Source organism: Melanostigma gelatinosum (assembly GCF_949748355.1).
Source record: "Melanostigma gelatinosum genome assembly, chromosome: 8".
Lineage (NCBI taxonomy): Eukaryota > Metazoa > Chordata > Actinopteri > Perciformes > Zoarcidae > Melanostigma > Melanostigma gelatinosum.
The window spans coordinates 5261897-5287934 of record NC_136641.1 but is presented as its reverse complement, the minus strand read 5'-3'; the positions used below and the strand labels follow the sequence as shown (position 1 = coordinate 5287934).

At 43.7% G+C, this 26038-nt stretch overlaps 1 protein-coding gene across 4 annotated transcripts; it reads left to right on the top strand.

Moving 5' to 3' along the window:
• The first annotated feature begins 746 nt into the window (after nt 1–746).
• usp19 (ubiquitin specific peptidase 19) lies at nt 747–25980 on the top strand. 4 transcript variants are annotated; one of them, XM_079273824.1, is made up of 26 exons: nt 747–1009; nt 2173–2554; nt 7251–7379; nt 7779–7915; nt 8154–8690; nt 9283–9670; nt 9858–10014; nt 10142–10213; nt 10938–11053; nt 12629–12867; nt 13013–13208; nt 13569–13702; nt 13833–13991; nt 14074–14184; nt 14287–14397; nt 14715–14816; nt 15684–15824; nt 15930–16048; nt 16199–16342; nt 17038–17423; nt 17527–17637; nt 17904–18120; nt 18374–18526; nt 19193–19359; nt 19474–19640; nt 24505–25980. In XM_079273824.1, the coding sequence occupies exons 2-26, from the start codon at nt 2338–2340 to the stop codon at nt 24643–24645; spliced, it is 4551 nt and encodes a 1516-aa protein (XP_079129950.1). In that variant the 5' UTR covers nt 747–1009; nt 2173–2337; the 3' UTR covers nt 24646–25980. The 4 variants fall into 4 exon arrangements, with proteins under 4 accessions (XP_079129950.1, XP_079129949.1, XP_079129948.1 ...); XM_079273823.1 differs by lacking the exon at nt 24505–25980 and adding an exon at nt 21225–24458 and having other exon boundaries at nt 12635–12867; XM_079273822.1 differs by lacking the exon at nt 24505–25980 and adding an exon at nt 21225–24458.
• The last annotated feature ends 58 nt before the right edge of the window (nt 25981–26038 follow it).

The window sequence follows — 26038 nt, the reverse complement described above, 5'->3', positions numbered from 1 at the left end:
ACACTTGAATACAATCCTGCCCGAGGTTTGCTGTGCTGTTGTTATTTAGTGATACTTTAGATAAAAACTGTATTGACATATATGTTCCATAATTATACTACATCCTCCATTCTACTATTAATTAACTGAGATTTGACCAATGGCCCAAACACAACAAGGCCCTCATTATTTCAGCGTTTATTTTGTTTTAGTGGTGCTGCATATTTCTGCGGCCCTTTTCCCCCTGTTGTTGATAACATCTTGGTAAGATAGATAGATATGTACTTTATTCATCCCCAGGGGGGAATTTGTATGTTACAGCAGCAAGACACACCAAGAAGCAAAGTAACAGAGTAACCACAAATATTAAGTGTTAAAAAAATGCACAATATATACAACAGAATAACGGAGTAGGACAAATTAAATATCAGAATATATAATATATAAGATAAAACAACAAAATGCACAGTATATACAATGAAATAGACTAGTGTTACAGTCTATTTCATAAAATGGTAAATGAGCTACAGCAAAATATCATATAATGTATATTGAAACATGTTTGCAAACCAAATCATTTCAGCCTGGTTTCAATGTTGACTGTATTATAATGACTGACTGCATTGTGTTTGAGTGTGTATGTGAGAGAGAGCGCTACAGATCACGTGACCGCGACAGCCAGGAAGTGGCCTATGCGTGCACTCGCTTCACGTTTGTCCGGGCAGCAGTGTAATGTGCCCCAAACAAAGTAGGAATCACCTCGCAGAGGCCGAATGACACCAACAGACTGAACCGTTTTTTAATTGCTGCCTTTTGTTTGGATCTCTGAAATAAATAGTGTCAAAGTAACCAGAAATGGGTCCCGGATAAAGGAAACAATATTCCAGAAACCGTGGACTGCGGGGTTTCGAGTGGGGGCAGGAGCTCAGCGGCCCGCGGCCGAGGAAGGAGCTTAGCAGCCGGGAGAAGCAGCAGTCTCCGGCCATTGTGTGATAGGAACGGAATTCAATTCCCGCACAATTGGAGCGTCGTAAGTCTCCCGTTTTAATGACTATATTAATTTGGCATTAATTCACAGCCGGGCGTTAGGTGTCACGGAATGTCATGTTGTGTTGAGTAAAATTGGTAACGTTAGCCATATCAACCGTCTGGTGTCAGCTAGCGTTAGCTTGATGTGGCTAATGACGTTAGCTTCTCGAAGACTGTAGGAGCGTTTGATTGTAGCACCTGTCCTACGCTGTGTTGAGAGATTGGCCTTCAGCTGTAATGATCGTACTGATAAACGAGCGTTATAACCCTCTCTGATAATACACAGCAGTAATGTGGGCGGTTATTTCTAGTAATTAAAGCTAAGACGGCTTTTCAACTTCAAATACTGCATATTTTTAAATGACAATGTTCAGCCCAACAATTGTGTTTTCACGCATTCCTCAATATGGATCAGGTACATTACAGTATCGCAACATTTTTGTGTTATTGACTCAAGGTAACTTGCTTATTGCAATTAATGAGGTTGATGAAACATACGTTAGTTACGTGATCGTTCAGCGCCTAAGGAAATTACATTACGTGAAGACTCGTATCGACAGGCACATGACAGTCCAAAACACGTGGGCCTTGAATTAAACGAACCCCTGCAGTCGGCTGGCTAACTTAACAGTTCTACCAAGCTAACAACTGTGGAGACGGGAAGCTACGTTGTTAAGCTAGCTAGCTAAGCTTAATGAACGCCACCCATGTTATTAGTAAATACGCTGTACTGGACGCAGAAGAAGGTGGCTGATGTAACTGTTGTCCTTTGTTTGTCATTTGAATGTCCATGTTAGCAACTTGCTATGCTAAGGAAACGAGGCAAGGCTCTAAGTCGGGCTAGTTCGGCTAACGTTATGTGCTGCCTTATGTGTCCTTTTGTTAGACACAATGTCCACGTCTCGCATTGTTGTAGTTATTTGATGCGTGCCCCAAATTAGTTTTAAATACTCAACACTCTCCCTCCATCTGTGTGTGTGTGTGTGTGTGTGTGTGTGTGTGTGTGTGTGTGTGTGTGTGTATACAAACATAATAAAGGCACACTGCCATAAGTTGTTTAGCTTTACACTGTTAAACCTTGCACATATTGATGTCAGACAGTTATGGCTATTACTACTAATTTCTCCACTTGACTGTTAAATGTCTCTCTGTCCTCTGCCTCAGGCCCCCATCCCTAACCAGCCTTCCTGATTCTGTTCTGGGAGAGTTCAGACCAGTATCATCGCCAAGATAGCTGGGCCAGGCAGGAAGAGGCACACGTCAGATCCAGACCCCAGCAGCGGTAGTGATTCCGGCGACGGGCGGCCTGTTCGTGCCAAGTGCCCGAAGATGGCCAGCAGCGGTGGTAGCGGTGCAGCCAGTAACGGGACAGCGGGCCGTCGTGGAGGCGCCTACCAGAGAGGGGGCGGCGGTGGCGACAACAGCTCAGACCAGTCCTCCAGTACCAGTAAGAAGAAGCAGAAGGACAGGGCCAACCAGGAGAGCAGAGAGGCCAAGAGGGCAGCCGCTGCAGCAGTGGACGGGGTCATTGCAGAAGTCAAGAAAGGTCAGTAGGACTAAATGTGTTGTGCAAGTTGTGTTGTGCATTGTTTACATTCATGTGTACTAGTTTATATTTACTAGGATTAGTGTGAAACTAATGACAGGAAAGTGTTGCGCACCATACAAAGTGGTCAAAATATGCACAGTATGACCACTAGTAGCATAGTTTTCACGAGGTGGCATCACAACATAGCAAACCAGGCACTGTCACATTCGATTTGTGTGTGCATTATACAGATGCAGCATTGTTTTGAATTTGTCATACATACTCTGAATTTATTCTCACCACTGTTGTGCTTTTACATTGTCGTATGTGATGGTAAACTGAATATCATGGGCTTTTTGGAGTGTTGGGCGTACACTACTAAACAAGCTATTTTTTGATTGCACCATAGTGATAAGTTGAAATAACGAGCAATCATTTTTAGTTGCAGGCCTGTATTGACATGTTATAAAAGTGTGGACAAAGTTGGCACTGGCATAAATGCAAGGCCTACATATTTGCATCATTATCTGGAAAACACAGTTTCACATTTATGGGCGTGTTACGGCTGCACAGTGCAGACCATAAAATCTATTGTCGTTTATTAACACATTTATGATATGAATTCTTTATGCAGCAATTTCTACATATATTTGTCTTTTTAAAATCTATTTTAACACTCATTGAAACACACAAAACATCACTCAGGAGTTTCTCTGCTCTGGACAAATAAAATGAGTTTTTATGTTATTTTCCGGTGTGATAAGAACTCTTATGTAGTTGCAATGTTGTCCTTTTGCTGTTTATTTCATTCCTTTGTTGCAGTTCATGCTGCTGCCTGAATGCTTTTTTATCATGAGCTGACCACTTAGTACATGTTGTACTTTCCATTTATTGTGGTGTGTGTGTGTGTGTCACTGGAAGTATTTGTTTCTGTTTGCATCTGACATACATAGGTTGATGTAAGCGTCACATTTGACATAAAGAACATTTCGTGGTTCCTATATTTACTTGTAGTGGCAGTACTCAGTAAACCCTGCTGTGATTATTTAAAGACATATGGCTAGAGGATATATAGAACAAAAACTTTTTAGTTTAAAAATAGAGGGAACTGTTGGTTGTCCTGCTTGACAAGGGAAGTATTCATTATTGATATTAAAGTATTCAGCATAATTAGATTTGTGGTTTCCCTTTGCTATCTTTGTATTTACTCCGAGTTGTGTTCTCTTAGTAGGATAAATGCTCACTAACCCTTGTAGGTGTCCAAGAGGAAAACAACCATACTCCCTCATCCTTTGCAGTGTTGTGATGGATACACCTGACACTGGCTCCTCCCTGGAGGTAGAAATGCTGCTGTAAGGAATACCACATTCCCCATAAGCCCTTTACCAAAGAGCCTGCTCCTTCACAACCCTATCTTATACGAAGCTGTGTATCTAACACTTGTTGTATGTGTGTCTACTTGGAAGACCAACTTGTTATATTTCTGCTTAAATGTGTAGTACTATAATCAAGTCAGCGGTCAAACTTAAAGCTTAAATAATAGATCTTATGTTGATGACAACACACAGCTGATGGGGCACTGGAGCAGCTCCAGTATGGATACTTGATATTGGATCTATGCAGTATTTGACAGATACTCCATCATGGTGTTTGTTCGCTCTATTTCTTTGCTGAATATCACAAGAAGGCATTTTGTACAATACCACAGGCCAGGCTACTTACGGAGTGAACACAGGTACAGGAGAAGGATGGAGTAGGCCGTATTTTGATTGGTCAGTGCTCTGTATTGCTAGTGGACAAACGTTATTTTGCTGGCACGTTGTTATCAACAGTATGATGTATCATCATGCCGTTTCTGTTTTGACATGTGTTTCTGTTATTTATGTTCTGCGTCATGCTGAAGAGATGTATTTTTAGCTGAGAGAGTCCGGCCCTTATCTGGGTAACTTTGGTTTGTCACGGTCATGAGAATGTTCTTCCTCTCTCTTTACACAGTCTTCTTCAATACCTACCAACGCTAACCGAAGGCCCGAGGAAATCCGTCTTTATTTCCACATTCTGTTTTATTTTTTCCTAAATTCCGTGTTTTCCGTCTCAATTTTTCTGAATTATGAGTTTACGATTTTAAGCACATTTTATCACCACCATTTGATCTGAGGCTTTTTTAGGGAAGCTCTAAAATCTATCTGCGAGTAAATGACACCATAACATAACAGCATAATTTTCTTTCTGTGCATTAGGCGTAGCTGGTTTTCATTGATTGCGTCCACATTTTGGCAAATTTTGCAATTGTCCAGGAATAAGAGCTGGACTACTCAATCGCTCCGGGCGATATATCTGCAGATATTGGCTTATTGTAGATTTATTGGCATGTCGGCCAATACGTAACAATTGCAGAAGAGAAATAGGTTTTAGGTCAACAGTGTCACCGGTACATACAGTACTTTCCGGACTATAAGCCGCTACTTTCCCCCCCATGCTTTGGGACTGTGGCTTATACACCGGTGCGGCTTATATACGGATTTTTCCATAGCTTTGCCCCGCCAACACATTTAACATAAATATTGTAATGTTCCACTTACGAGTCGGAGACAGGGTCCTTGCAAGGGGTTTATTCACAGAAACCGCCGAGCAACTCCCTCGAACATTATCCGTACAGTGTTTTCCACAACAACAACCACAACTTCCGGTTCCGGTCTAGCACAACATTTACTAGCTCCCGACACAGAACAGTTAACCCCCTCCTCCCCTCTGCTACCAGCTGTGACTGACAGGGTCGCTACAATATGGATGAAGTACCTTTGACGTTTGACCTACCTCTCACTAGGACTGTTAACAAAAAAGGTTGAACGGCAAGATGCTTTTAACAGTACTAAAGTTGTCTTCTTCTCTGAACATCATAACATGTCCGACTCGCTAGCTTCTAAGCTAATTTTAACATTACCGCCAATGGGGAAATGCTAACCGCGATTAGCATTAGCGAATATAATATATCTTCGTACATCTTTTCATGCAGACATTCTTACATTACAGACTACGGTCTCTCAAGGCTACCAAACGGAACAAGTAAAACGAAGCAGCGTGTCTTCTCATTAGAATCTAAAAGCAATGAGGCATTAACTGTTGTTGCTCATAGCTCTCAATAGCTGTTGTGCTAGCAGCAACTGGCCAAGCCAGTTAGCCGTAAATGCTATTCAGAGCTACGAGCGACGTAGACACGCTGCTTCATTTTACTTCTTCCGTTTGGTAGCCTTGAGAGACCTTAGTCTGTACTGTAAGTGTCTGTATGAAGCATGAAAAGATGTAGGCTACAAAGATATATTATATTCGCTAATGCTAATCGCGGTTAGCATTTCCCCATTGGCAGTAATGTTAAAATTAGCTTAGAAGCTAGCGAGTTGGAGACAACTTTAGTACGGTTAAAAGCATCTTGTCGTTCAACAGGGACACCTGCGCGCCTGCGGCTTATCGTCCGGTGCGGCTTATCTGTGGAAAAATTCCGTATTCTTTTAAAAATTTGCGTGTGCGGCCTATATACCGGCTTATAGCCCGGGAGTACGGTAGTTTGCCCACTAAAGGGCACTGACGATTACATTTTATTCGCTTTTTCATTGAAGATTGGACAAAGCATTGGCATCAGGATTGTTTATATCGAGTATATATATGAAAATGTATGCTTTGTATGTATTTGTTTAAAAGCTAACATCCGATATATTGTTATCAGAACTTCAAAATGTTGATATTTAGTCTGAGTTTATTTTGCACAATTAAAAAAATACACAAACATAACCGAGATGAATAATATCAATGTGCAGGAAGAGGCAGAGAGCCCACTGTGGCGTTGCTCCACTAGGAATGCACCTGTCACCAGCTGTAAGGGCTTGGGTGTTGCTTTTGACCTTTCTGGAACCGTTACGTGTGCGAGAGGATTGGAGACGGAGTGAAGGAGGACGGTCGAGGCTCTCTGGTTGTTGAACACTGAGTCGGAGTGCGTGTGATGTCTATACATGACTTATTTGCCTGCAGGGAATCTAGCGCTCGCTGTATCTCTGGGATGATATTTTCTTTTCCGATCACTGCTTCGACTTTGAAGTCACGATGAGAAATGGTACGTGTTTGTTTTGCGTTTTACGTTGGGATATCTTTTGCCAAAGTTTCCTCTCTCGACCTTGAAAAGCATGTGTATGGCTCGGTAGCGTGTTTTCTAAAATAAGTCGATCACTTGCCTTAACGTCATTGTTTTGCTTGCTATGCCATTTGTGTGGCGCAGACGGTTTTAGATGTCCCGTCTGTGATTGCTGAGTTCACTGGACTGTCTCTCGGTCTGTGCCTGAGTGCCCTGCACTGACCCACTTGAGCTTATGAGTGAGATGGTCTGCTATGTGAATTTGGCAGCAGGTGCAATTCTGTGTGTGCGTCCATGTTCTCTCAGGGAAGTAGAGATACAGTATGTTCGCCACCGGTTACTTCACAACCTCACTCCCATTCTGCTGTTTGCTGTCTGTGTTTTTATTTTATTCCCTGTGTCCATATTTACCAAATGCAATTGACGCTTTGTCTCATATTCAATTTTTTAGAAATGGAGAACAACCTCTGCTGTGGCCTGTGTAATATATGTGAATATATTGTAATGATTAGGGTGGAAACAGGAAGTGCATTGTTTTTCCGAGTTTCTTCTCTGGTTGTGTGACTGTCCCTTCCTCTGTGTTCTCAGATGTGTTTGTGGACTGGAAGCAGAATGTCAATGAAGTGACTGTCAGGCTGCGCTGTGGGGACGGGGTGCAGAGGACCGAGGACATCAACACAACCTTCACCGATACACACTGCCATGTGTGCTTCCCAGGTCAGTCATCGTAAAGCATGGAACAGAAACAGAAGCTACTATGGTGTGTGTGTGTGTGTGTGTGTGTATATTAGCATTATAGCATATATATATATCTATATATATATATATATATATATATCTATATCTATATATATATATCTATATCTATCTATATATATCTATATCTATATATATCTATATATATATATATATCTATATATATAGATCTATATATATATATATATATATATATAATCACAAAAGAAGAACGGCCGCATTTGGGGTTAGGCTTTGTTGAACTTGTTTTAACTTATTGAACATACTGCACGTTGACGTCTATATTTGGTCTTTTATGCAATTTTACAATTTATGTTGAGTCCCGTTCCGCTCTCATAGTATATGTATATATGTTTTCAGATGGACGACAGTGGATCTGCCAGTTGCAGGAGGAAATAGAGGCGTCGTGTAGCAGAGTCCAGTACAAGGAGAAGGGAGGCTTCCTGCATGTCATCATGCACAAGAAGATTCCCTTTCACGTCTGGCCTTCGCTTAACGTGAGTCACGTAACATAAGATGTTTTTTTGTACGTACAGGAGTGGATTTGTGTTGGTATCTGCACTGATGCATGTGGCGTTCCTTCATAATATTTTGTTGTTGTCTTGAAAATGTGTCAATTTAGTTCTGAGTGACACCTAAGTGGCATTCACACTGTGATGTGTAAATGTAGTCTCCCGCGCAGTCTCCTTTTGGTTCAATAACAAAATGTTTTTGCCTCTGTATTCTCTGCTTCAGTCCAACAAGAAGGAGAAGGAGGCAACACCTACAGAGACCAAAAAGGACAAGGAGCTGAAGATGAAGCCTGTTGCCTTGGAGCCATCAGAGAAACCCCAGCTGGCCCAGCCTCCCTCCTCACCTGCACACAGCGAGTCGAGACGAGGTGGGGGCAAAACCGAGCGGGGCTTCAAGCGCGGGTTGAAAAACAAACCGGCGTGTGACAAGGTCACCAAGGACTCTGTAGGGGTGAAAGGTGGCGCTAAAGATGGCTCAACCACCACCAGCAAGCCTGTTGGAGTCACGCAAAGCGAGCTTCAGGAACCTACTGCCAAGCGCACCGTTGTACAGCCGCCCACAGGAGTGGAGGCCACGTCACCGGCCGACAGGGACTCTGTCCAGTCCACAGCCAGCGGTACAGCTCCACACACACACCTGCCCGCTGGTCGGAGCCCACAGACACAACGCGGAGATGGAGACAACCGAGCAGAGAGACGAGGCAGCGGCCAGGAACAGAAGCCAGGAGTCACTGCTGGCAGCCATACCAACGGAACTCAGGTGAGAACAGCTGCGACATCTCGGACGCTTATCGGAACACTTCAGCTCTGTGTCTTTTGTTTAGAATGTCAAATAAATGTACTTGTTTATTAATAGTTTGCATTTTTTGTTTCAATTACGGATGCGGACACTGAATATTAGTACCTGAATATTAACCGTGCTCTAATGTGTTGCTGTTAAAACATCTTCTTTATTCACACTGTGATGGTTAACGTTAAACTGTGTCATTAATCCACGGTTCACATGCGTGTCAAACTGTGAGGGGGGATCCGTCCGGACCACGGATCAACAGTGATCCGCTACACCACCAGTGTCTTCACAGTACCTGGTGTCGGTAAAAGTCCACTTTACAGATGGTTCAGCTCTCATGGAAGAACTACCTGATGTCTGTACAGTACATTGACCTGGTCGAAACGGAAATCAGCTTGTCAGCTCTCTTGATAATTGCAGCAATGAGAGCGAGGAATGTAGTTGTTGAAACCCTGAAAGCCAGAGGTGAAGAATTCCTCGCTCCTCTGTATTTACTTCGTCTCCAGTGCCAATTGTTCTCTGTAGGATTTGAGGTTTAATTTCTCTTTTTTTCTGGATTCAGGTGGCAGAGGAGCCAAACCAGTCGTCGGACAGCTGTGGAGCAACAGCACATGGCAGCGATAGCCAACCAGCAGCTGCAGTCAGCACCGGCGACCGCCTCGAACCTGTCTGCTTCAACGACGTAGAGGCCTCTGCCGCCTCTCTCGAGACACGGGGAGATATAACTGACTCTGAGCCAGAGGAGAAGCCTGTCGAGCAGGAAGCGGAGCAGGATACTCCGATCTGCCAGCAGCTTGAATCAAGAGAGGCGGGTTCGACGCCAGCCACTGGCGTGGCTGCCATACAAAGCCAGTCACCCGGTCTTGCCCAGAGGCAGGGCAGCTGTGACGGAGAGGAGAAGCAGGACCAGTCGAAGGAGGAGCCTGCTCTGGAAATGAAAGAACAGGAAGGTTAGTTGAGATGGTTTGGGAATAGAGGGGGGCTTTTCATTTGATCTATTCAAGTAGAATCTTTGCATAAACAATGCATGTTGATTGATGTAGCAATACGTATTGTATGTACACAGTCAGGTTTGTTGCTTTTCAGCACTGATTCGTTCAAGATGAGTTTGTTGATGCCAGTAATAACTTCCCACAGTCCCAGAGCCGATGGTTAACTTGCAAGTTGTGAAGAATGATTCGTACGAGAAGGGCACCGACCTGATGGTGGCAAATGTTTACATGAAGGGGATCTGCAGGGACACGGCGAGGGTCATCTTCAGGGAACAGGACTTCACCCTCATCTTTCAGACGAGGTAGCAAATGAGAATATGCTGCCATCAGAGAATTGCTACGCCATTCTTTATGGCATACTTTAATGCCATGCTTTAATGTCTTTTAACAACAGCCAGTGAATGATCTTTCTGTGTCATCCTTTCACAGTGACACTAACTTTCTGCGGCTTCATTCAGACTGTGGACCAAACACGGTCTTCAAGTGGCAAGTCAAACTCAGGTAACTGTCGCAGTCACTGTCGTGTTTCTCTTCCTGTGCAGTTTAGTGAACTCGCGGTGCCAAAGGACCCGTGCTGCATCATCAGGTCAAACACATGACATCGATCATGTGGTACTTTGTGGCCGAGAACCCGACTTCAACTGGGATCACATTTTAGTGAGTCCCAGTGTTCAGCTAGAGCTAGTCATGATTAAACGTTTATGTTTCTATGTAAAGACCTGTGGAGCTAACGTTAGCAGAGTACGTTAGCACACCATTAACGACCGTTAGCACTTCCATGCTACGCTAGCTACTGAAGGTATCCTGAATGTAAATGCAACGCTTTTGCTTTTTAATGATTGTGGAAAAAAAATCACCTACCGGCTTTACAGGAGCTGTGTTGTTCCTTTCTTCTGTCTCGATCGCGGGTGGTGTGGTGGTTCACTTTTACACTGATCTGAAGCTTCTATCTTTATCTGTTTAACCTGTTTTCACTGCTGAATCAGTTCCTGCATGCATCCTACACACGTATTTGAAGACCTTTCTGTCTGTTTCTCTCTGGAGGTGCTTTTATTTTGACGTTTATACAGGAAGTGCAGTTAGTGACGGTAGCTCTGACAGCGTGGTGTTGAGATGTTTTAATGTCTTTAAATCATTCACAATGTTAAAAAACATGAAAATCAACCTCTACCGTAGTGGGTTGCACTCTGACCGTCCCCATCTCTCTCTCTCTCCCGTGCCTCAGGAACCTGATCCAGCCTGAGCAGTGCAGCTACTCCTTCACCCCGTCCCGACTGGACATCACCCTGAAAAAGAGGCACAGCCAGCGCTGGGGGGGTCTGGAGGCCCCCGCCCCACAAGGTCTGCTGCCAAGCTTCTACTTCTAAACACTATGCAGTTATAGATTTTTATTTTTTTTTAATGTTGCAAGTATGGTGAAATTTGATTCTCTTGTTGTTGGCAATGTCCATCACAAACATGAATTTGAAATCACGTGATCTTAAAACCATGTACAGTATATACACCTCGACAAAAACCTTTTAACAATCATACCTGTAAAGAATACACTTACAGCTACAGTAGGTGCGCTCTTGATTGGAAGAGCAGGTGTGCTGTATGAGAAGTCATACTCGTGTGTTTTTACTGTGTGTGTTCTTTAGGGTAGCTCTCAATGACAGGAATGTGAGCTCTGTAACTTAGCTGGTAAGTAGATCTGGGTGCCAGTCTCTCCTGCTAGCCCCATGTGGCCTCCACGCTGTGTGACACCCAACACTTGCTGCCCTTGAGAGCCCATGACATGGTTCCAAATGGGACTACAGAAGATTGCGGCAACAGTTTTAAACTGCTTTCCAATAAGTTTCCTGGAAGTCTTTTGGGTAACAGCGATGTAATTGGCTTCAAAATACTGGAACAATAGATTAGAGAGTGTTCAATTGGTACACAGGTCAGCCGAACATGCACAAAAATGTGTACGAACAACGTTTAATTCAAAATATATGGAGACTAACACTTCCTATAATAAGTTCATACTGAATATATGTGTTTACTTGGAGCTTCCTTGAAAGAAAGTTGTTCCTATAATTGGTTCCAAATGACAAACTATGAAGCGAGGAATCTGTCTGTATGTCCTTGGCATATCTCGAGAACCGCTCATCCTTTCTAGCACAACGTACTTATATTTACTGAACTCTATTTTAAGGCGGAGCTTTCAGTTCTAATATCGTCTTGGATAGTTTAATGCAAAATAATGCATCATATTTTAATTGTTATATTTTGTGAGTAACATTTGGTAACCAGTAACATTTTTTAAACAAGTCAATTTAGTACGACATTACTTTCCTCTGAGGTAGAAGTACACAGTAAGTAGTTGCCGAGTTGCTTATTTTTCTGTGCTTTTGAGGCCTTTTGTAAGTTCTTACAGGCTAGAATGAGTTAGAATAGTAACATGATCCAATATGTTTCATATCTAAACATCATAATAAATCTATAGCTGATTTGGGGGCCCTGCAAAGTCTGCCTCTGTTGTTTTACCGTGAACCATGAACCTGAGTATCTTTCACTGGTGTCTCTGACCGTGAGTGATGCAACTGTGTCATGGTAGCTGTATTGCTCAGGACCAAAGGAAGCGCAGTGTTGAGTAGGAAGTAGTTTGTATGGGGGTTTTCGAGAAAGCAGCAAGCAGCAACGCCACAGGTTAAACATTCTGCCCGTTCTGAACAGGCCTGTTTTTAACGAGTACTGCACTTGTGTAAATGGCTTTAATTATATGATGTGATTTCAAATAATGGCAAAGTAATTTTTCAAAAGTGTGCCCTAATGAAAAGGCTTTAAATTCCTTATGTCCTATAGTTTACAAATATCCCTGTCCAGTGCCGTCCAGCTACGTATTATAGACCTTCGTCTTCTATACACAAGCCCCATTCTCCTCTGTTTAAGGTGCAGTGGGTGGCGCCAAGGTTGCTATTCCCTCCAGCCCTTCCTGCATGGAGAAGAGCCAGCCAGGCAGTAGCCAGCACAGCTTGCCAGCCAAGGAGGAGCCTCCGAGGGTCGGGGAGGAGAAACCCAAGCCCCCTAAGGCCTCATCCAGAGTGGAGGATTGCGGTCTGGATAATGTGGCTCCTCGCAATGTCTCGGAGCATGTTGCTATCAGCAAGCCAGAGCCCCCTGTTACCACGGTGAGCAGAAAGATGAATAATCATGTAAACTTGATGTTTGGATAGTTGTTTAAGAAGCAAGATCTGTTTTGCAATGTTGTCCAATAACTAGAAGTCCGCATCTGAATGGTTCTAATTAGTAGTGTGTACACCTTTACTCTCTCAGCCTAAACCTACCTGCATGGTGCAGCCCATGACCCATGCATTCCCTGCCAGCAACGAGCGCCATGAAGAAGAGGAGGAGGAGAAGAAGGTGTGCCTGCCTGGTTTTACAGGATTGGTAAACCTCGGCAACACCTGCTTCATGAACAGTGTCATCCAATCCCTGTCCAACACCAGAGAACTCAGGGATTACTTTCATGGTAAAAGGCTTTTGTTTGGGTCTGAACTCTATCATAAATACATTCAAATGAGTACAGGTTACATTGTAATGCAATAAACAAGTAGACCAAATGCATCATTTATTGCACCAGACACCAGCTGGCGTTACCACGGTTCTGCAGTGTTTAGCGTGGTGGGATGAGGTTCATACAACCTCGCAAAGTGAAGCAATGTGATTCCTTGACAAATGAAAACAATTTCTCCACGTGTTTTTTGGAAATGTGCAACTTAAATCTCAGAAATTCTGTGTTTTTCTTCTTGAAATTGTGTGTCTGTCTGTGTCTGAGCTCTTATGTGATGTCTGGTTTAGTTATCTCACGGCTGTTTCTGTGACCCGTTAGATCGAGCATTCGAGGCAGAAATCAACTGCAATAATCCGCTGGGGACGGGAGGCAGGCTAGCCATTGGCTTTGCTGTGCTGCTCAGAGCCCTTTGGAAAGGAACACATCATGCCTTCCAACCCTCAAAACTCAAGGTATACAGAGGTTTTTCACAACAAATATGGACCAAATCGTTCTTATTTGCTGTGGTTAACAACAACTGTTTTACTTTTGGAGGTGTTCTGTGTTTGACTGCTTCTTTGTCGTTTGTTTGCAACCTTGTAGGCAATTGTGGCCAGTAAAGCCAGTCAGTTCACAGGTTACGCCCAGCACGATGCCCAGGAGTTCATGGCTTTCTTGTTGGACGGGCTCCACGAGGACTTGAACCGCATCCAGAATAAACCTTACACGGAGACGGTGGACTCTGACGGGCGGCTTGACGAGGTTTTTTGACATAACAAGCTTCGGTTCTTCCCGCGGCGTAGTCCAGCCTGAGCCTGATGGTGTGTTTGATCTGTTGCTGCAGGTGGTGGCTGAGGAGGCGTGGCAGAGGCACAAGATGAGAAATGATTCCTTTATAGTGGACCTCTTCCAAGGCCAGTTCAAGTCCAAGCTTGTCTGCCCCATATGCTCCAAGGTAACGCTAAATGTTTTACTCTCTTCGAGGTAAATGCTTCTGAATGTTTGCCTTGTTTTGGTGATGACTAACCTACTTCCTTTCCCTCTTCTTCTTGCTCAGGTGTCTATCACCTTTGACCCTTTCCTCTACCTGCCCGTGCCCTTGCCCCAGAAACAAAAGGTGCTCTCAGTTTTCTACTTTGCCAAGGAGCCTCATAAAAAACCCGTCAAGGTGAGATGAAGCAACCAGTCTCCACTAAAACTACTCGCAGTGTCAATTCACCATGCAAAGCAGAAATGGGGCTTTGCTTTGTTCTGAGAAAATGTAAAGCTGTCTTCCATCTGACCCACTCTATAAAGCTTCGTGTGTGTGTGTGTGTGTGTGTGTGTGTGTGTGTGTGTGTGTGTGTGTGTGTGTGTGTGTGTGTGTGTGTGTGTGTGTGTGTGTGTGTGTGTGTGTGTGTGTGTGTGTGTGTGTGTGTGTGTGTGTGTGTGTGTGTGTGTGTGTGTGTGTGTGTGTGTGTGTGTGTGTGTGTGTGTGTGTCTCAGTTTTTAGTGAGTGTGAGCAAGGAGAACTCCAGTACTGCTGAAGTCCTCGAATCCATCTCCAGGAATGTCCGAGTCAAACCAGAGAACCTCAGACTGGCAGAGGTTTGTCAGCACTTCATTCTCCGACAGACATTTCTAATATGTTCCACATGTTTTCTGAACTCATTAGAGGCTTTTCCCCAAATCATTTATTCCCTAATGTTAACATTCAAATTCTAAATAATCTTCTTTTTTTGCATTTCTATTCATTCTTTTTTTTTTTTTTTAAATACATTTCTGCACAGTTGGAGGTATAGACACATGAAGTGGAGATAAAGTTGTATGTACCGGCTACAAACGGGCTCGGTAGTTAATGGTGTTATACTATTTGTAAATCATGTACGACTGTTTCTGACGAATGTGATGGAAACCTTTCCAATAACTCCAGACCGTTGTTGAGTCCAAAGGTCAAAAATGACAGCTAAAAGACCGATGTATTGCTTTCCAAATTTCACATGTTTTTATCGAACCAAATATTCAGCTTCAATCCATATTCATTGGCCTTTAGTCTTTACACTGCGCTCTTGAAAACAGGTTTGCTCTCCTGCTTGCCTCACACAAAGGGAGGCCAACACTGACGAGCTATATTCATTAAAGGAAGTTGAATTAAATCAAAAAAGACTCATTTAATCTGATGAATCACTTTAATCGATTCTGTTTGAGGCTTTTCTTCTTTTTTTCTAAAATATGACGACTGCCATTCAAAGCTTCATTAGAACGACTCAATAGAAGCTTTGTATGTAAAACAATGACATTCAGTGCAGCCCAAACTCATTGCGTGTGTGTGAAACTAAATGGAATGCTGATAGATTTAGATCAATGACGATCAGTGGCGGTCATTGAATACGGTTCACCGGCAGGAATGGAACCATGAGAGAGAACTTGACGAAGGACGCTTGAGGACAAAACTGCGCTCGTTTGTTTCCTCAGGTGGGGAAGAAGCGCTTCCAGCGCATGTTCTTGCCGTCCCATTCCCTGGACATGGTGTCCTCCTCCGACATGTTGTTCTGCTTTGAGGTGCTTTCTAAAGACATGGCCAAAGAGAGGGTGGTAGTGCTCCGAGTGCAGCAGGTCATTATAAACACAAGTCCTACTTTTACATTTCTACAGCGTATTAAATACGTCGGTGTTTACAGATATTGAGAGGGGTTTCTTTGCCCTCTGCTTCTCCTACAGAGACTTCAGGTCCCTAATATCCCCATCTCAAAGTGTGCTGCCTGCCTGAAGCCTCCAGTGTGTGAGGAAGACAAGCTAAAGCGGTGCACTCGCTGCTACCATGTGGGCTACTGCAATCAGTGAGTTCTAGTAAATGCTGTCTCAGCCTTGCTTGTTAGAAACCTATTTGTAGGGGGGGGGGGATTCAAATGTACACTCAGACATCTGTCATTTTTATTATTGCATTTAATCTATTAACTTATCTATGAACATGTTAACTCCCCTCCCAGAGTGTGTCAGAAGACCCACTGGCCCAATCACAAGGGTCTGTGTCGACCCAACACGGAGAACGTGGGCCTGCCCTTCCTGGTCAGCGTGCCGGAGTCCCGGCTCTCCTATGCCCGTCTCACCCAGCTACTAGAGGGATACTCCAGGTACACTGTCTGACTTCCAGCCCTCGGTGCTCATCATCATTTAGAATATAGCGTGGCCCACACGCGTTCTTGTCAGGATAGCCCAGAAAGATGTAAGGAGAAGCCAGCAGCGTTACTGATTCCATCAAACACACAGTCGATTGTTGACAATCACAAAACACAACTCATTCTGTTATTACCTGCCGTGTCGGTATTACAACATGGACAGAGCTGGTAGCAGTTAGCTGCTTTTGTTTTTGTGTCCATCACACTAGTGGAAGTGGAGGAACATCTTTAGTCAGATGTCAACATGTGCTGTTTAAAAAATAAATATTCAAGCGATGCTTCTATCAGGATTATGATGGTGATATTTTATTGATGCATGCAAGTTCATCTTCTTTGAAGATATTAGATTCAGTATATACTAACATGCTGAGTTACGATTTGTCTCTGATTGGGGTTTAAACTAGATTATTTTATAAGCATGCATTATTTATAAAAACAGGACTTTTCACATCTTTTGAGCACTGAATACTGAACACTTCTGGCAATTTATTTTCTCTATTTATCGGCATCAGGCAAGTAACATGTCACATCTACTAGTATATTCAGTAGAGATGAAAAAGATCATGTCTGTTCAAGATCACTGTAAGGAATCTGTCACTTAACATGTAGTGACTGTTGATGAAATCTCCCCGATGTCTCTCTGTGGGCAGGTTTTCCGTCAACGTGTTCCAGCCTCCTTTCCAGTCGGGCAGGACATCCCCCGAAACATCCCAGTGCCGGGTTGACCTCCCCCCAATGCCAGCAGGCACTCCCGAGGGTCTTGGGCCAGGAGATGAGGCCATGGGTGGCGGTGGTACTGTTGGAGCCGGTGAACTGGAGGCGGCGAGTCCCTCTCTGCTGCCTGAAGCAGAGTATGCTCAGGCCTCGGCCCTCCTCTCTGGGGACTCGGACTCCCTCTCCTCCTCCCAGACGTCCCTCTCCACCACGCAAACTGCCAATTCTGGATTTTCTGAGACCATTTCCTCCCCCTCCTGCTGTTCTCTGGACCCTCATGCTGAAAAAGAGACATCATGTGAGAAGGCAGTGCGACCAGAAGGTAATATCATATTTACCATTGGGCAGATGCTTCAGTGTTTCTGTGCCGGTTATTTCTTGTCTCTACGTCCCTTTGTTCCTTATTCTTTGCGGCTTCATTGCAGCTGCAGTAACGGGGTATCAGCATCCAAGTGAATCATCATCAGGTCATGCCATTCAGTTCTACATAGCTGTGCTGGACTCGGACAACAAGGAGCAGAGGCTGGATGAGAGAGGTACGGACAGAGTTGTCCTCAGCACTGATATTCAGTTAGATTCCCAGTCGTCCTGTTTCCGTGCTCAAAATTGTGTGCTCATTTTTAATGTTCAGGTTTTGTTGACACTGTCACAGAGTTGTTGATCTAATGTTACTCCATAGTAATGTTAAAGACCATAGTTTGGGGTGTGCCAGAAAGTCCCACCAGTACTGTTACTTAAGATTGTACTGAAGGAAATAATTAAAGTCCAACACAACAGCGCACTGTTTTTCTCCCCTCTGCAGAGGACCTTCTGGCGGACCTCCCTGAGGAGACAAAGCTGGAGCTGGTGTGGAAAAACAACGAGCGTCTGAAGGAGTACGTCCTGGTGAGCTCCAAAGAGCTGGAGTACGAGGAGGACCCCGGCTCTCTGAGTGAGACAGCCAGAGCGGGAAACTTCACCCTGGAGCAGTGCCTCAACCTCTTCACAAGGCCAGAGGTGCTGGCACCCGAGGAGGCATGGTAGGCAGCTTTATGTTGTGACTACTGTCTCTAGTGTTCTGGTTTCTGAAGAAAAAAAATACAACATTGCAGCAAATGTAACTTTTCTTCTGATCATATTTGCACGTAATTCAGTAAATAGTTTTTGCCCTTTTAGGTTGAAAGATAACAGGACCTAGTCGAGAAGACACTTTAATGTTCGTAAATGAGGCGCAAAAAGGTTTACTGAGAATAGTTTTGGTGCAGACACAGAACCTTTCTTTGTCTGTTTTAGGTACTGTCCAAAGTGCCAGCAGCACCGTGAGGCCTCCAAGCAGCTGCTGCTGTGGCGTCTGCCCAACGTTTTGATCATCCAGCTCAAACGCTTCTCCTTCAGGAGCTTCATCTGGAGAGACAAGATCAACGACATGGTTGACTTTCCTGTCAGGTAAATGCACAGTAAACAACGTCGACGTTCCACCACATAACGATCTGCAGCACACCGCTTATTTACATTTACTTTAAAGGAACCGTGTGTAAGATGTAGTGGTTTGTTCCAGCTTGCAACCAACGTAATGCCCCTCAGCTCACCCCTCCCTTTCCAAGCATGTTGGAGAACTACGGTGGCCTTCAGGGAGGGAGTTAGGGTGGGTGGGTAGTTGGAGGAGCTCATCCTGACAGAGCAGAGCAAACACGTGCTGCAGCTTGACAATAAATAACATTAAAAAGCACCAGTAACGTCGTTGCTTATCAATGCAACACTAATATTTAATCATCAGGGTCCGTTTAATACTGGGTTCCAGAACGCATCCCAACCTTCAGATAATGTAAAAATGTGAAAGCCGTGTCTGTCCTGGAAGATGGACTCCGTGGAAGACGACCTGCTCCCTCTGTAGATATAAATGGCTTGTTCTAAGCTAAAGCAAATCACTACCCTTCTTAGTTTCAGGTCATTTGCATATTATATTCCATTTCTGCCAATTAATCCCCCTAAATGTTACACACTGTTCCTTTACTGTAAAAAGATGTTGATGATTTTACATGCAAAACATCAAACCCTCGTGCAGTACTCCCAATTTGACAACACAGCCTCTAAAATCATCCCGTCTTGTAGGAATCTGGATCTCAGTAAATTCTGTATTGGCCAGAAGGATGAGCTGCAGCAGCCCCCTGTCTACGACTTGTATGCCGTCATCAACCACTATGGAGGAATGATAGGAGGCCACTACACGGCCTATGCTCGGCTGCCAAGTGACAAGAACAGCCAGCGCAGTGATGTTGGTGAGTCACGGAGGTTTATGCCCACCTGTATAGTTCTGAGTTTTTCCTCCTACTTGTCAACCACCCTGTCTCCAACATCTCTTCCCTTCCTCCTCCGCCCTCCCTGTCGCTCAGGCTGGCGTCTGTTCGATGACAGTACGGTGACCATGGTGGAGGAGAGTCAGGTGGTGACGCGCTACGCCTACGTCCTGTTCTACCGACGACGAAATTCACCCGTGGAGAGGCCGCTGCGCTTCCTCAGGCCTGAGTCACCCACTTCTGCAGGAGCTACTGCCAGCCAGGTGAGGGCGCCACAACACTAAGAGAGACAGGATCACACAGAAGGGCTGTAGTGGCCACGGTTAAGCTTCTAGCCAAGGTTTAAATATCCCGTGGCACACTTATTCAGGCTTTGAGTGAGAAGTTAATCCCTGTTATTCCTTTAATTTTCATAATTTTACCACGTACATGCATCACGTTCTGCTCACAACATTTCTGGTGATCAGAATCCAATTTACCAGGTTACTAAAAGCATCACTAGCTCTTTGTGATGCCTGTAAGTGTGGAAGTGTAGTCAAGGCTCAAATGGGTTAGCTTTGGGGTGAAGTGTTTTGGGAAAACAACCAAACTGCAGCATCACTGGTCACGCAATGCAAGTGTTCCTCACCTGTGACAACGGTATTCAAATAGTTTGCCGATGCATCCCAGTAAAGTGAGGGCGTCACATGTGTTTGTTCTACATGCTGAAGATTGTTCCTGCCTTGTTGAAAATGACTCCAAATACGTCACCAGACGTTGTGCATTTTGAAAGTATGTATTTGAATGCAACAAAAACTCCAAAGTGTTAACAATCCGCCTGTCATGGGGTTTGGGAAATTGATAAATGTGTGTGCGACTAAACGGGAATTAGCAGTATTTGTCGGGTCCTATGAGAGAAGCGCAAGTGTCTCTTTTCAATTAGTGTTGACAGGAGCTCCTGCTGTGAGGTGCGTGAACAGCTACAGCCCAGTGGGTTCACGATGGAGAGATTCTTCACGTAGGTAGTCGGTTCATTTTAGCTCAGCCGTCAGGCAGCATCAGCATCTTCAGGCGCTTAATTGTTTGATGCTTCAGCGGAGTGCGCTGCTGATTTCTGTTCAGTTGGTGAGTGCGAGACAGCTGTGAAAGGTGCTCAACATCTGCTCGTCTCTATGGAGTCGAGATGTTCACTGGGAGAAAATTTCATGGCGCGATCTCTTTCACTCTCGATGTCTCCGCTTTCTGTATCCAGATGAGATGTTACCATCTCTACCGAAGTTAAACAAATGCTGTGCTCTGTTTTAGAGTTACGTTTTTTTTTTTATCACATAGGTTGTCAGATGCTGATATATTGAGTCTGTATGTGATTCTATGGGATAAAAGGGATGAATGGGTCACCTGATAAACCATGGATTCACTTATTTTTAGTTATTTCAAGTGTAATAACATTTCTATCAGTTTTGCAGCAAATGTTTTTAAGTCCACAGTCGACGCCTTAACTATTCTTTCTGATGTGTATCATGTTGGTAAGCGTATTTGTTAAAACCCTCATCTTACCATGGGATTTGACAGGAAAAGGCTTGAGGAGAACAGCTCAGATGTACTTTTGATGAACTCAACTGTGCGTTTGCTTTTAAATCGTGCGATTTTACTCCTCACTTAACCGCCACATCATTTGAAAAGCAAGCCTCTCAAACGGTCCCAGTTTGTCCCTGAACTATCACCAGAGAAAGCATGCTGAGCTTGTTACACGTCAGCGTTGATCTGAAACTGTGGGGTAGACTGGCCGAATGTTTCTGAATGTAATCGTAGCATTTGTTAGACAACGCCTGTTCCCAGAAGCTGACACCGGTTTCCGCCAATCGCAGGCCTCTCTAATTTGGCGGGAACTGGAGGAAGAAGAGGAGGGTGTCGACGAAGGCCCCCGCGGACCGTCCCGCTCGGCGCCGCGGAGGCGTCAGATGCCGAGGGACCGAGCCGAGGGAGACGAAGGGTCGGTGCGACGGCACCGCAAGCAGAAGACGTCGGACTATCCCGACGACGACTGTGTGCGCTATTTTGTTCTGGGCACCTTGGCAGCCTTGTTTGCTCTGTTCATCAACTTGCTCTACCCTCTGCTTAGCAAATCCAACTGGACCTGAGCCGGGGCTCGTGTGTGACTTTCATTCAGAAGTATGACTGTGAGGTTTGATGGGAACATTTGGAAGAGGCACTTTAAAGTTTAACACGTAACCGCTCCTCTTATGGAACAAACGAGTGAGTCCTCCGTCGGTCGTCAGCGAGGAGAATGATTCTAGACAACACTACATCACTTTAAGTGTTTGTATAACCCTTTAAGATACGTTGGGCACTACTAGGGATGCACCAATCGGACCGTTTCAGTCCTGATACCGAGTACCGATCCCTCACCAGAGTTTAATGTATGAGCTGTATGCCTCCCTGTGTGGAAGAGACTGGCATCGTTCTTTATATGCATCAGGCTTAAATTAAGCATTGATATCCTAAGTTTGTAAAACAAAATGTAACGAATACATACATAGATGTAAATGTACTGCATTTTTATTAATACCATGAATTGTACACAAGCTATTTTGTAAAAAATGAAATGAAATCGTCAAATGTAACAGGAGTTAGAATTCAAGTTTAAACCTGTTTAATGAAGCAACACATTGGTGAAGTGTCGGTATCGGTGCGTCCCTACGCAATACATTCCACTGAGAAAGCGTTTCAGTTAAAGCTGCAGTACAATGATACCATCAGCACACGGTACAGTAAACTATTCACATCATTGAATTGTTTCCGGTGTATGTGTGCTTTTCAACAAGTTTGCAGGTTTTTTTGTGTCACATTTTTGGAAATAGTTCTCAGATGATGAGCTCTGACAGCCTTACAGTTAGATTATTCCACGTGGGGTGGTAAGAGGTTCTTATCCATAGTCGGGTATTACCACAAAGCAATGTACTGCTGTGGACGTGGGCAGCAGCAAAACGTATGTTAGCGACCAGTTCAAATGTACAACAGCCCTTTTACAATGGGAACTGAAGCCATTATATCCATCTATGCTCTCCTCAAAGACACAAGAGTCCTTCAGCATACAGTACACAGTCACAGGAGGTGTTAGTCGACAGCCGCCTCAAACTGTTTGTGTGACTTTGTTGAATAAGAACATAAGAAACATCAAAGTCGCACAGCAACACAAACTAGCTACTAACCTGCTAGCAGCGCCAGCGTTCTTTGAGGTAGAAAGTGTTGTCAAAGGCGTCCAGTAGATAACATCTGCAGTTACGTTTAGCTGCTGCCTCTGTCCTCTGCACTTCATTGCTTCTGTGCCGTGCTGGTGTTTCCGTCTGCTTCTTCAAGCTGGGGACATGCTGCCCGTCACCTACTGTTGATACTACACTGCCTGTAGATGAGAACCCCATACAACCCATAATGCAAACTATCCCTTTAATCCCCTACACTAATATGTAACCACTGAGCTGTATTTCTATTCACTTTAGAAACCGTAGTTTGACAAAAAACAAATCTTAACTCCATTTCCCAGAAGGCAGTGAGGTGTGGTTGAAAGCTCCAGAAGAGGCTAACAAATGGACCTTGTTAGTTGAGACTATTTTCCCAAAACAAACCGTATAGTTGTTCAGTAATGTATCTGACAAATGACAACATTTGAGTCCAAAAGGAAACTGATGAAGCCAGAGTCAAAGGGCTCCTTTTGTTTTATTTGCACGACACTTTAAAGAGAACGAGATAAAGACGACACACTGAGTGCAGTATGTGAGAAGAGGCACCTCATCTGTGACTCCTTTCAAACGTTCTTTCATGAAGCGAAGAGAACTCTGTCATTTTTGTGTGACCAATGGCTGTTGCCTTTTTTATGTCTTTAAATTATACAGAAAGCGTTTTATGGGCCTCAGAGTTGCTGTTTGCCTGCAGCCACCGTCATGTTTTTAAATGGTCTCTAATATGTACCGCAGTTCACTGTATTCTGTTTGTTCTTTTGTCTTTATGTTCCATGATGTTATAGAAATGCCGGTCAAAGTCAGTGCTTTTAGTTGCTTTTCATGTTGCATCTCGAAGCCATAGGTGAGGATTTATTATCAGGATCAAATGTCGTAAAAAAACTTGTTCTGTTTTTTAAAGTCCTACAGAATAAGATGAGAAATGTACCAACAATGCAGTCTTAAACTAGGAGTGTGCAAATATTAAGGAATTACCGTCCACCTCTGAATGTAATGGTTTTCAATGTGTTGCTCTGTTTTGAGTGGTAAACTATTGATTATGGACAGATGTGGAGCTCTGGAACCTAAGATGTAACATTGTTTTAGCATGCTCTTAATAACTTGCTAATGATTGTTCAGACACTTTATTTGTGACATTGTGGATGATTTTATTGATCGGCAGTTTGAAACCAGTGAAAACACCATTAGACTTTAAGTCTTAAAGGCTTCCTGAGATGCCAAACTGTCTGTAGATCCTGTTTTCTGCTGCTGCAGTGCTCCTGTGTGTATGTGTCTCAGGGAAATCCTCCTGGCATCGAGGCGGCGTAGAGCGACCTGCGTTTGCCTTAAATGCTCTGCAAAGCTCAGAGCACCGTCTGACTGTGTATACTTGACTCAGATATGCAAGGTTCTTTATGAGACATAGCTTTGTAGTCGACATACGCTGCTTAGTACACTGTGAAATGTCACTGTCCCCAACACAAACAGCAGTAGTGGAATCAACCGATGTTGGACTCTGTCCAGACGGGTGAAGTTCAACTAACTCAAAGGGGTTTCTGGTTTTCAACCTGTAAATGCTGTGGGGGGTTTTGTTGAGCTGACTGGATTTAAATGGAACGGACTGAAGAATGAAACTGTATGTGTAGTCTGCTATGAACTGTCAATGGAAAGACTGACTTGTTTTTAATCAGGAACGTATTTACTGAGTTGTTTATTGCAAGTACACTATTTGAAGGAAAAGTTTTAATTTCCCTGCAATAATGTATCTAGATTCCTCCATCTAAATGCTGCTTTGTACTCCTTTTAGAAATAAAATCTCCATCTGTTTGTAGTCTGTATGCATGTTATTTATCATTTTCTCCAAACAGAAACTCTCCCAGAAGACTAACCCAGTGTCATCTATCGTTAACCGTGGTTTATTTTTTAACAGGCCTCTAGCCAGTCGCTGTTTGGGACCGACATGGATCCCGATGGACCGCCTACGCTGACCCCGGAGGTCGCCGCTGACCTCTTCGCCCACTCAGGAGAGTGCGCGGCACCATCCCACAGTAACATGGAGGAGGTGGACTAGTCGCGGAGAGGACCGAAGGGAATCCAGATCAGAGCCTGGTGATCTAGGGAAGCTCCTCCTCTGCTAAAGACACGTCGGTGCTCACTAACAGTCATCCGAGTCTGAACGGTGCAACGCTGGAAGATCTGGAGGGGGTCTTTGAGGATTCTGAATGCACTCACTTGTGAAAGAGCTTCAGATGCACATAGGCATGAACTAACTAGACACACATCCTTGATATACTCACATAAATATACTTACCCATTGATACAAACTTAATACGCTAGTTATACTCATTCTGTGTACATAGTTACACACACACACACACACACACAGAGAGGCAAACGCTTCTGTAATGTCTGAGCTCCTGTGAGCAGCTCATTATAAACTATTGCTGAGACAGCAATTCATCCCCAACCATCTAAGAGGAGACCGGTGGTTTTATGAGGCTATTGCCCGGGTTGTGTTGTTTGTGGCAGGGTATTGTGTAACCTGGGTTGGAATTATAGCAACTGATGTAAAGAAAAATAATGTTTGATGGGTGCTAACCTGCTACTTTTTTTTATTTCATTTTTTAAATATGGAGGGCACACCGCTTGTCTTTTGTCGCTTTATAAACTTCCTTTGGCTTCTGTTGCAGTTGTGTATTCTTATTGTTTTTGTACTTGTTTAGATATTTGATCCTGTGGATGCAATTGTCAAAGGCTTCAGTATAAACTGAGATGTGCATGACCTGCATGTTCATACAGACTGTAACCCAAGCCCATGTTAAATATCCACACTCCCCCGGAAACTCTTTAATTATTTCAGTTTTGCGTGAGTTGTCCCGTCACTACTCCTCTCCTTTGTAATAGACGGCGTATATAACGTGGGGCTTGTTAAGAATGCTGCTGTGGATACATATAAATGGTTAATATAAATAAAAACAATTTTGAGAACTGCTTACATTAGTGGATTTGTTTAAATATATAAAAATAAATAAACTAATCAATAATACCAATATATTAATAATTAAAATGCAAGTACAGTAACATAAATGTATAAGAACAGAAAGGGTAATCGTCACTTTTTACAGCAGACATGGTTTACTTGTGCACAGGTGTAAATAAAATGAATTCCGTCTCGCTGCTTCAGTTTCAGGCTCCTCGCTGTCGCACTGTTGTGACGTAATGCCACGTTGAGTAGAACAGAGCTGTTGAACAACGTTATTAGTTAAAATTTGGATTTGCTTTTCCTTACATGAATGTTTGCTGTGACTGAGAAGGTCTCTGTAGCGCCTGGAACTGATTACACAAATTAGCATTACGTTTAAGGATAATGAAGGGAGTTCTTTACATTAAATATAAATAAACGGATATGTAGGAGAAGATGGTTAAGGTGTTTAATGTTACAAATAAATAAATGAAAAATGATA

Bases quoted from the DNA above. Each gene is read 5' to 3' on its own strand.
- usp19 (XM_079273822.1), top strand. From the start codon at position 2,338: ATGGCCAGCAGCGGTGGTAGCGGTGCAGCCAGTAACGGGACAGCGGGC. The intron at 7,380-7,778 runs GTCAGTCATCGT...ATATGTTTTCAG, and splicing joins CTGCCATGTGTGCTTCCCAG to ATGGACGACAGTGGATCTGC. The intron at 10,214-10,937 runs GTAACTGTCGCA...CCCGTGCCTCAG, and splicing joins AAGTGGCAAGTCAAACTCAG to GAACCTGATCCAGCCTGAGC.